Below are 11,252 nucleotides of genomic sequence, written 5' to 3' on the forward strand. Positions count from 1 at the left end.
ACAGCCGCTCGCCCTCCTCAGGCAGCTGCTCCTGCCTGCAGCGCTGGGAATGCTCAGCTGCTGGCAGGGCCCAGCTCAGCCCCGCCGGCCACCGCGGCTCTCCGCCAGGTCCAACGGCCGGGGAAGCCATTTGCTGCCAAGCCGGCGTTTCGCCGGGCGGCTGGGTATCGCTGGCACATGCTCAGGACGGTCCCTTCAGAGCAGTGCCCCAGCCCCAGCATCCACACGGAATGGCGGCAGGGCTGTGGGGGCACCGGGCCAGCCCCTTGCCACGAGGGACCGTGCCCCCACCAGCAGCATCCTCTGCCCCATGGCCCAGTGCTGACCCCGGCATCATGGCAGGGACGGCGTGCACCGTCCCTGTCCGGGGGCCTGGGGACACTGGGGTTCGGTGGGTGCTGGGGCCCCGCTCACCCTGCGGCAGCCGGGGCTGCTCGGTGCAGGTCAGCCACGGCCGGTGCCATCGTGGGCTCTGCCCCGTGGTTGTGCCGGTGAGGCCGGGCAGTGCCGTGGGTTCTGGTGGGGTCCCAGGCCACCTCGCGCCCCCTGGGGGGATGGTGCTCCCAGGGTGCCCGTGCAGCTGTCGCGTGCCGGCCCTGCTCAGACAGGTCGATCACGTTTGACCTTCATCTACCAAATGAATTATAGATCGTGTCTGGGGACGCCCCTCGCTGCCAGGGGGGCGAAGGCGGCGCTGAGGCAGCGTGGGGAGCTCCAGCAGAGCTTGCACCGTGCGGGGCTGTGGGCCAGAGGCAGCCAGCCTGCCCCAAGCATGGGGGCTCACGCCCCAGGGAGAAGCCCCAACAGCGTCCACTCAGCACATGTGGCACCAGCAGCTGGGGCTTGACCCCCTCCCTCGCTCTGGGGTCCCTGCCCATAGCAGGGGGGGAGCAAAGGGGGGTTGGCTGTGCATGGGGCTGGCAAGGGTGGGGGTCCGGCAGCCCCAGTCCGTAGCCGGCTCCAGGTGCTGAGACCATGGGGCGGTCGGCGCTGACCAGGGTGCAGGCTGATGTCACCAGAGGAGGGGGGCTCGGCAGAGTGGCAGCCCCTGACCCGGCGCCCAGGGCCCCCCCCCCTCTGCGGATTTCCCGAGATAATCCAGTGTTGACATGGCCCAGGGCGGGGATGGGCATGGCGGATGCGCAGCCGCTGGGCTGCCTGGAGCCCTGCCTGCCTGCCTGCACCGGGTCCCCGTGCCGAGAAGGGGGACTCACCCCTGCAGCGGCAGCACCGTGCCAGCCTGGGACCCCCAGGGGTGGGCGGTGGGGGTGAGCCCCCCCCGGCCCCAGGGGGCTGCGCAGGACGGGGGCACCCGTCAGCCGCCCCGGGGCTGACTCCTGCTCTTGCAGCGCCATGCTCGCCAATGCGGCCACCATGCGGATCCTCATCAAGGGGGGGAAGGTGGTGAACGACGACTGCACGCTGGAGGCGGACGTCTACATCGAGAACGGCATCATCCAGCAAGTGGGCCGTGAGCTTATGATCCCTGGCGGGGCGAAGGTCATCGATGCCACCGGCAAGCTCGTCATCCCTGGCGGCATTGACACCAGCACCCATTTCCACCAGACCTTCATGAATGCCACCTGCGTGGATGACTTCTACCATGGCACCAAGGTACCACCCAGCCACACCCCCCCTGCACTCCCTGGGCTCGCTGCTGCCTGCACACTCTGCCCGCAGCCCAAGCCCCCGGCGGGTGGGTTTGCTCCCAGCTCGGGGAGGGCTCCCTGGCCCCCCAGGTGCCAATGGGTGCTGCAGGGATTTGGCACGGAGCATCTACGGCCAAGGGGGATGCCGGGCAGGCAAGAGTGTTCAGTGGCCGGGTCCCGCTGGCAGGAGCTGTGCGGCGTGAGCAGGCTCTCTGCCCCGGCACTGCAGGCAGCCGGCTGCATCAAGTCCCTGGTGGGGTGGCACTGTGCCAGGCTGTCCCCGTGTCCCCATCCATCAGGTCCCCTTGCTGTAAGCATCCTCCTCCTCCCACCGGGGCCACGGCACCTGTGCCGGCATGGGGTCCCTTTGCTCCTGCAGCTCCCTGCGCGCCACTGGCCGTGCCCCCCACGAGCCGATGCTGCTGGCATGGGGCAGTGAGTGAAAGATGCCGCTTTCCGACAGATGAGCCCCCAGTCCCAGGAGGGCGAGCAGAGGGGTGGGTGCACCAGCAGGATTGGTCCCCACAGGGTGCAGCCCACCTGCGCGCAGCAAAGATGCTCTCTCCCACGCAGGGACCCCTTGGTGCCCCACAGACCCTGCTGGGGAGGGATGCTCGTCCAGCTCCAGACCAGGACATGGCAAGCCCAGGTCTGGCTCGGCTGGAGTCACCTATAGCAGCAAGGATGCTCTGCGGTGCCAGCCTGGCTCAGGGCCCTCCCTCTGCTGCAGGGCCCTGCCGTGGGATGGTGGTGCCATGCACTGGGTGCCGCTGCCTCGGGGTGTCAAGGTGCCGGCGCGGGCTTGTCCCAGGCAGTGCCGGGGCCGGCTGTCTCCAGCACCCCACACAGAGCAGCCATTGTGCCAAGCCAGCACTGGCTGTGCCTGGCCCCGGCGTGCCCAGCATCCCTGGGCAGGGGGCTCAGCTCTGCCACAGCGGCTGCAGCAAAGGGGTTGGGGGGATGGTCCCATGCCGCGGCACAGCGAGGGGCCCGGGGGGGGCACAGAGATGTGCCGGAGGGCAGGATGCTGGTGCACCCTATGCCTTGCCTGCTCCCCATCCCCATCCCAGCAGTCTGCCTTGTAGCACTGCGCTGGCGCCAGCCCATGAGGGCCAATTGGTAAAGGAGCTTTGGGGATTAGCCAGGCTGGGTGAGCCAGGGACACCGCCGGGTGTGACAGCGCCCGCCCTGCGGCCCACGCATGCCGTGGCGGGGGAGGGGGTTGTCTCCCTGTGGCCCCCATGCTGCTAGGGCTGGGTTGGGCTGGGCAGCCCCATCCCAGATCAGGCCCTGTGCCAGAGGTGCAGCTGGGGGGCTGCAGGGACTGCGGTGCCCAGGCCCATGGGCAGCACAGGCAGGGCGTACCCCTGGCACCCCAAATCCAGTGGTTGGTGCTGGGGGGGACAGTCAGTGCCCCAGCGGGCAGCAGGATGGGGCTCTCCAGATGTGTCATGCACCCAGATGTGCTGTTGCATCCAGGCAGCCGCAGGCAGGACCAGGGTTCTTACTGCGGGGGGTGGTTGCACCCCAGGGTGATGTGGGGGGATCCCTGCCTGCAACGGAGCCCAGCCCAGGGCCCCCACCTGCCTGCAGGCATCGCCATGCCCCAAATGTGGCTGTCCCAGCCCGGCCGCCCGGGGATCAGCCCTGATCGTAGCCAGACAGGACTAGTGTTGCCTCGTGGCGTGGGCAGCACCGCGGGCCTCGGGGGCCATTCTCCAGCAGGACAAATCCTGCCCACCACCACTGCTGCTGTCCCCCATAACCTGCAGGCAGCCCTGGTGGGAGGGACGACGATGATCATCGGCCACGTCCTGCCTGACAAGGAGACCTCGCTGCTGGACGCCTACGAGAAGTGCCGCAGCCTGGCTGACCCCAAGGTCTGCTGCGACTACGCCCTGCACATGGGCATCACTTGGTGGGCGCCAAAGGTGAGTCTGGCCATGCCACGCCAGTACAGCAAGGCTCTGATGCCGGCACAGCGAGGCAGGCCCAGGGCCACAGTGCCCGGGAGCAGCTGCCACGGCCAGGGCTAATTCCCAGCCCCGCTGATCCCATTAGCTGCTTGTTGGGGTGGGCTGGGCTGAGCCCCCAGGCTGCCTTTTGAGCTGCCTTGATCCGGGCTCAGCGAGGCAGGGGGTCTGCATGGGGCTGAGCCCCTTGCCAGGGCAGGGAAGGTGCTGCCACTCCATGGAGGGGAGCAGGGTGCCTGGGCACGGTGGTCCCAGCTTAGGGGGGGACCCCATCCTGCAGCATGGCCCCCATGGGGGTGGCAGCGGGGGCTGGTCCTGCTCGGCACCCAGACCCCATCCTATGGTGTATGCAATCCCCACCAAAGCTGCCGGAGCAGGATCAGGCCTGGCTTGAGGGAGACCCCAGCCACTGTGTACCCTGTGTCCCAGCCAGGCCCTCCCCAGGCAGAGCAGGGGATGGAAGGGGATGGAGCAGGTGCCCCCCAGGGTGCATCCCAAAACTGGCACACCAGGGATCCAGCCAGGCCAGGGCCAGATCATGGCGTGACATGGCAAGCAAAATCCCCCCTGCTCTCCCCCCAGCATCTGTCGCTCCCCGGATCACCCCAGGGTGCATGCACAAATCCTGCATCTCACATCCCCAGGGGGGGAGCGTCAGTCCCTGCCTCATGGCGGGGTGGGAGGAGTGGGTCCCATGGCTGCCCGTGCACCCCAGAGCCACCGAATCCCTCCCACACTGTGCTGACCCCCCCCATCCTTGTGCAGGTGAAGGCAGAGATGGAGACGCTGGTGCGGGAGAAGGGGGTGAACTCCTTCCAGATGTTTATGACCTACAAGGACCTGTACATGCTGCGGGACAGCGAGCTCTACCAGGTCTTCCAGGCCTGCCGCGACATCGGCGCCATCGCCCGAGTCCATGCTGAGAACGGCGAGCTGGTGGCTGAGGTGAGCGCCGGGACCGGGAGTGCCCGGCAGCAATGGGCACCCAGCCATGTGCTTGGGGCAGGCAGAGCCCCTCGTGTCACCTCCACCCTGACTCACACACCCCTGCCCAATTCCCTAGGGAGCAAAGGAGGCACTGGACTTGGGCATCACGGGGCCGGAGGGCATTGAGATCAGCCGGCCTGAAGAGGTAGGCGACTGCTGGTGTCCCTGAGTCATTGCACAGGTGGCATCCTGGGACATGGCTGGGATGCTCCGGGGCATCCTCATAGCTGGCACCACCTGTGCACCCATCTGTGCTGTCCGTGCACCCATCTGCATGCCCATCCTTGCACCACCCACCCAAACCCACACCATGCCCTAGCCGGGGCACTTTGCCATGCCATGCCGTGCATCTCACTCCCACTGTCTCTGCAGCTGGAAGCTGAGGCCACGCACCGTGTCATCACCATTGCCAACAGGGTGAGTGGTCCTGAGCCAGGTGGCCAGGACTGAACCTCACTGCCGAGGGTCTGCGCTGGGGTGTCCCTCCCACCACCCTGAGCAAGCGGGGTGTGCAGCACACGGCCATGCCGGACCTCCTGCAGCTGGGGCATCCCCCTTTGCTGCATCTGTGGGTGGGCGCCCCAGTTCCATGGGGGGGTCCCAGGTCCCGATAGGAGCGCTGGGACCCCCCCATGGAACTGGGTCGCCATGGGGACAGTGGCACTGACCCCCCTCTCCACAGACCCACTGCCCCATCTACCTGGTGAACGTCTCCAGCATGTCTGCAGGGGATGTCATCGCTGCCGCGAAGATGCAAGGTAGGGAGCCCGGATGGCCACCCCTAGGGCAGGATGTGGCCCCCCCACCCGAGCTGGCAGTGGGGTGGGACGTGGACGCCCGTGGGCTCTGGACTCAGTGGGGTGGGGGGGTCTGGCACCACTGGGGCAAAACCTGCATTTCCCCAGGGATTGTGGCCACGAGGTGGGAGCCCTCTGGCCCCGCCCACCCGTCCCCTGGCCCCGCCCACCCGTCCCCTGGCCCCGCCCCCTGCAGCCAGAGCCGCTGGTTCTCCCTCTTGCCTTGTAGCTCCGCCCCCTACAGTTGAAGAGCCCTTAGCTCCGCCCTCGCCTGTAGCCCCGCTCCTTCTCTTGGCGCCTTGGATCTGTCCTCTGCTCCGTAGCTCCGCCCCCTTTCCCCGTAGCTCCGCCCCCTGTGGTGGGGACTGTCCCTGGGCGGGAGGCTGCGACACGCGTGGGCACACACAGGGACACGGGCACACGGGCAGAGGCACCGGCATACACGCGGAGGGGTGTGCACACACCAGCGTGAGCCCATGCGGGCTTACAGACACAGGGCACACGCAGGGACACAGGCACATGCAGCCACGGACATGTGTGGGCAAGGGGCACATGCATGGACACAGACACACCCACGGACGCGGGCCACACGCAGGGCGAATGTGGGCAGCGGGAAGGTTGTGGGCTGGAAGGGACATGGATGGGCACACACAGGGCCGTGTCACATGCAGAGGGGTGGACACTCACGGCACGGGAGGTACGGAGCCATGGGCACGCAGAGACACATGGGCTCTTGCGTGGATAGGGATGCAGGCAGGAACAGGCACATGGACACAGGAGCACATATGTGCATGTGGGGATGTGCCCTCAGACACATGTGCACATGTGGGCCCCCAGCCACCAGGCACCTGCAGCACTGCTCACACAGACACGCGACACACGTGAGCATGTGTGTACACATGCTCAGACGGAGGCACATGCTGCCTGCAGAGATACCGACACGGACAGAGCACACGCATGCCCCTTGCACGCTCACCTGTGCACACCCCGCCCTTGCACAGTCGCCCCCCGCCCCACTGCCCCCCGCCCCATGCGTGTGCCTCCACCCCGGCAGGGAAGGTGGTGTACGCGGAGACGACCACGGCACACGCCACGCTCACCGGGCTGCACTACTACCACCAGGACTGGTTCCATGCTGCCGCCTACGTCACTGTGCCGCCACTACGCCTGGACACCAACACCTCCGCCTACCTCATGAGCCTGCTTGCCAAGTGAGGCACCTCGGGCACCCCACGCCCTGGTCACCCTCTCCCCGTGGGCCATTCTTCCCGGCACCCCCTCCCCAGCTGCCACGCTTGCTGGTGCTCTCCGGGCATCCCTGGTATTCTGCATGCCCAGGCGTCCTGCTCCCAGGTGCCATGCCGTCCCGCTGCCCCGTCACCCCAGCATCATGTGTTCAGGCACCCTGCTCCCCTGGTGCTGTGCCTTCCAGACACACCATCCTTTGAGCAACCCCCCTCCTTGGGCTGGCCTCCAGGCACCCCATGTCCCTGGCACCTCACTTCTTGGGCACTGGGCTCTCTGGGTGCCTCGCTTCCCAGACACTGTGCTCCCTCGGGGCCTTGCTCTGTGGGTGCTGCACTTTCCAAGCACTCACTGAGCACCTGGGGTCTTGGGTGCCCCAATACCCAGGCACCCTGCTCCTTGGGTGCTGAGCTCCCCTGGCACCTCACTGCATGGCTGCTCCATTCCCTGGGCACACCGCTCCCTGGTGCTGAGCTCCCTGGGCACCCCAGTGCATGGGTGCCCCTGGTCCCCAGGCACCCTGCTCCCCAAGCACCCCACTGGGTGGGTGCCCCGCTCCCCGAGCACCTCACTCCCCAAGTGCTGAGCTCCCCAGGCACCCTGCTCCCTGGGCACAGATCTCCTTGGGCACCTTACTGGATGAATGCCGCACTCCCCAGGCACCCCCATCCCTGGGCTCTGAGCTCCCTAGGCACCCCACTCCCTGTATGCCCTATTCCCTGGACACCCTGCTCACCAGGCACCCCGATTCCTGGGCACGCCACTGCGTGGCTGCCCACTCCTTGAGCACCTCAAGGTGTCCCCAAGTGCTGAGCTCCCTGAGCACCCTGCTGCCTGTGTGCTGAGCTCCCCAGCCACCCCACTCCCAAGGTGCTGAGCTCCCTGGGCACCCCACGGCATGGGTGCTCCATTGCTTGAGCACTGAGCTCCCTGGGCACCCCGCTCCCGGCCACCTGCCATGCCAGTGGCTGGCTGTGGCCGAGCTGCCCCAGCTGTGCCATCAGCAGCGCTGTCCTGTCCTCCCGCAGTGACACGCTGAACATCGTGGCCTCTGACCACCGGCCCTTCAGCACCAAGCAGAAAGCCATGGGCAAGGAGGACTTCACCAAGATCCCCCACGGCGTCAGCGGGGTGCAGGACCGCATGAACATCATCTGGGAGCGAGGCGTGGTACGGGGTCCCACACCCCTCCCCTGCCCCCAGGCACCCCCAGGACGGGGCTGTCCCCCCACCCTGGCTCTCGGGGGGCTCGGCAGTGGGTCCAGCTTGGGCTGAGCTGGCCCCAGCTTTAGGGTTGGAGGGCCCTTTCCGTGGGTCCCACGGGACGTCCCTTGGGTGGGTTTGCCCTCCGGTGTGGGGGCAGGCAAGGTGCTTCCCCAGTGCAACCCAGTGGGTCCCAGCAAGGGATCCGGCCCCAGTAGCACCCCCTGAGATTTTTGGGGGGTTTGGGGTAGGCAGCACAGAGCGTGAGGGAAGGGGCACAGGCAGCTGGGCAGTGTTGTGGGGTTGGGGTAGGATGTGGCCCAGCACATCCTCACCCCCACCCCCGGCGGCAGGTCGGGGGCAAGATGGATGAGAACCGCTTCGTGGCTGTGACCAGCTCCAATGCTGCCAAGATCCACAACCTGTACCCCCGCAAAGGCCGGATCATCCCCGGGGCTGACGCCGACGTTGTGGTCTGGGACCCTGAGGCCACCAAGTAGGTGCAGCCGGCGGGGAGGGGGCTCCCTGTGCTGCTGGGCACCCACTCACTGCCCCGTCCCCCCGCCCAGGACCATCTCGGCCAGCACCCAGGTGCAGGGGGGGGACATCAACCTGTACGAGAACATGCGGTGCCACGGGGTGCCCCTGGTCACCATCAGCCGCGGGCGCGTGGTCTACGAGAACGGTGTCTTCATGTGTGCCGAGGGCACCGGCAAGTTCTGCCCGCTCCGCTCATTCCCGGACTCCGTCTATAAGAAGCTGGTGCAGCGGGAGAAGGTAGGGGGGTGGCGGGGGCCGTGTGGGTGCTGTGCTGCGGCGTGGGGCAGAGCTGCGCCGTGCCTGGCTCCCGGCTGCTGGAGGGGCCGAGGGAGGCAGTGGTCGCGGTGGTCCCAGCAGCATGGGTCAATGGGGGGACGGGTCTGTGCCGCCTAGTGCCATGTCATCACGGTGCTACACCATGCCGCGGTCAGTACCACGCTGGAGCATCGTGTGGCGGGAGCGCAGCGTGCCTCGTGCTGGGGATGGGGGAGGATGGCAGTGGCAGTGCCTGGTCAGGGGCAAGCGCCAGCGGTGGGGTCCCTGTGGGTGGGCGTATGATGGAGGACCCCGCTGCCCCAGCTCCTGCCCCTCCCTGGGCCCTTGCCCGTGTGCCGGCGGTGCAGAGTGTTTGGGAACAGTCTCACTATGTGCTGCTGCGGACGGCGGTTGTCCCGACACGTGTGCGAGGTGCGTGCCAGGCGTCTGGGGGCCCCCCCGCGCTCCGCTGTCCTGGGCTCTCTGCCCTTGGCAGGGTCCCCCCTCTGCAGCCGCCCGAGGCGGCCTCACAGCGGCCCCACGTGCACCGGCACAGGGTCACGCATGGCTGGGACAGGAGGGGACCCCGGGGCACGTGCTCCCCTGGGCTGCAGCGCATGTCTTGCCCACACTTGGTGGGGCTGCAGAAGCCCCCTCTTCCTCTGCTCTACCCCCCGGTCCCCCCATCCCATTGCTGACCCACTGCGGGCGAGGGGGACAGCCTCCACCCTGCCATCCCCCTCTGCACTCGTGGGTCCCCAGGGCTGTCCTGGCATGACACCCAGGAGCTCCGGCAGACCCCGGCACCAGGAACCCCTCCGTGCCCCTGCGCCTTTCGCCAGCCCCTGCCCAGCCGTGGGAGATGTGCTGGGGGGGCTCAATGTGGTGCTGATGCTGTGAGGGAAGGGGCTGCCTGGGGGGTCCGGGTGCTGTCCCGGGGAGCTGGGAGCCGACAGCCAGCACTGGGGGGGGTCGGCTTGGCATCGCCGGGAGGGACAGGGTTGAGGGGCTGCGCCACCAGGGTCACCTGCCTCCCCCAGTCCCTGCTCTGGCACCGCTCTGTGCCGGTACCTCCTGCACCGGGAGCCCCGCAGCCCAGCCAGCATCCCACTGGGTGCCTCTCCTCCCCACCTGTACCCCTCCCCACGCTGCAGCCCCCTCCCCATGCCGCAGCATGCCCCCGCACCCTTCCCTCCCCCCCACACCCGGCTGATCCGCACCCTGCTGTAAGGCAGTAGCACCCCTAGTCCTCCCCCCACGCCCCAGCCGCAGCCCACCGCGGCGCGGTGTCGCCCGAGCTGATGCTCTCTCTGCTTTTTCTTTCCCTTCCGGCAGAGTTTAAAGCTGCGGGGTGTGGATCGCACCCCATACCTGGGGGACGTGGCCGTGGTTGTGCATGCCGGGAAAAAAGAGACGGGGACGCCCCTGGCCGATACGCCCACCCGGCCTGCCACGCGACACGGGGGCATGAGGGACCTCCACGAGTCCAGCTTCAGCCTGTCTGGTAAGAGCGGGGCCGCAGCGAGGGTCCCGGCAGCCCCTGTCCCGCGTTCAGCCCCCCCTGGGGCTCACCGGCAGCCCCACACCCGGCGGCTCTCCGGCACCAGCTGGGCGCTTGCCACCCTGGGGTGCAACCCCCCTTCTCCCGGGCAGGGCGCTGTGCCACCCCGGTGCTCCCACAGTAGAGTAGGGAGCTGACCACCTCCCCAGACCCACAGCCCCACCAGCCCTCGCCCATCCCTCCACGCACCGTCTGTCGCATAGCTGCGCCTGGCAGGGATCTGTGTCGGGCCGGGGGGCCAGGGCGGGCAGGACTGAGCCAGCGCATGCGTTGTGTTTGGGCACCTTTGTCCCTGGGAGCGGAACCGGAGGGATGGGGGTCATCCCCGCGGCTCCGGTGGGCACCCGCTCTCCCACCCCACAGCTGCCATGGCACTGTCCTGTGCCGGACAGGACCGAGCCACATGCCATGCTCAGACAGGAGCGGGACTGGCTGCATCTGCTCCCTTGGCTGCAGCGCTCTGTGCTGCCTGTGCTCACCGTGGCTCAGTGCTGGCTGTGCCGGGGCTGGGAGCCTCCGGTGAAGCTCCCTGCCGGCACCCTGCTCGGTGCTCCTAGCAGGGCCGGGGACACTCTGACCCCCCCAGGGCAAGACGCTGGGTTCTGGGGGGTCACGAGCGTCAGTCCCAGTATGGCCAATGCTGCATGAGGCACCGGTGCTCCGGTGCTTCCCCACTGCGTGCGGCACCACCGAGGCAGGAGCAGGGGCTGTGGGGGAGCCGGGGACACACAGAGCACCCGGTGTCCCCACGGTGCTGGCAGCAGGGTTGCCGGCCGCGCTGCGGGTGCCAGGGTGGCTGTTGGGTTCTTGCCCTGATGCCCGTCTGTCCATCTGTCCGGCAGGTTCTCAGATCGATGACCACGTTCCAAAGCGAGCTTCGGCCCGGATTCTCGCTCCCCCCGGAGGCCGGTCGAGCGGCATTTGGTAGAGCCGGGGACCTGTCCCCCAACTGAGGACCAGGCTCCGGCCCCACACCACCCCCGCCCCGGGACCCCGGCTCCGGCGGGGCTCCCCTCGCACCGGGGGGCCCTGCCCGGTCCCC

The 11,252-nt window shown here is 68.2% G+C and overlaps 1 protein-coding gene across 1 annotated transcript; it reads left to right on the plus strand.

Moving 5' to 3' along the window:
* The first annotated feature begins 1,353 nt into the window (after positions 1-1,353).
* On the plus strand, positions 1,354-11,165 carry DPYSL5 (dihydropyrimidinase-like 5). The gene is made up of 12 exons (XM_010565889.1): positions 1,354-1,614; positions 3,422-3,580; positions 4,388-4,567; positions 4,686-4,754; positions 4,982-5,026; positions 5,292-5,367; positions 6,461-6,617; positions 7,680-7,821; positions 8,208-8,350; positions 8,424-8,631; positions 9,985-10,153; positions 11,053-11,165. Exons 1-12 carry the CDS (start codon positions 1,354-1,356, stop codon positions 11,136-11,138), a joined length of 1,695 nt encoding a protein of 564 aa, XP_010564191.1. The 3' UTR covers positions 11,139-11,165.
* Positions 11,166-11,252: the final 87 nt, after the last annotated feature.

The sequence above is a fragment of the Haliaeetus leucocephalus genome, unplaced genomic scaffold, assembly GCF_000737465.1.
Source record: "Haliaeetus leucocephalus isolate CR32 unplaced genomic scaffold, Haliaeetus_leucocephalus-4.0 Scaffold197, whole genome shotgun sequence".
Taxonomy (NCBI): domain Eukaryota; kingdom Metazoa; phylum Chordata; class Aves; order Accipitriformes; family Accipitridae; genus Haliaeetus; species Haliaeetus leucocephalus.

Excerpts from the sequence above, each read along its gene's own strand:
- DPYSL5 (XM_010565889.1), top strand. The coding sequence starts at position 1,354 with ATGCTCGCCAATGCGGCCACCATGCGGATCCTCATCAAGGGGGGGAAG. Across the intron at positions 4,568-4,685 it reads ACGGCGAGCTGGTGGCTGAG|GGAGCAAAGGAGGCACTGGA; the intron begins GTGAGCGCCGGG and ends CCAATTCCCTAG. Across the intron at positions 8,351-8,423 it reads TGGGACCCTGAGGCCACCAA|GACCATCTCGGCCAGCACCC; the intron begins GTAGGTGCAGCC and ends CCCCCCGCCCAG.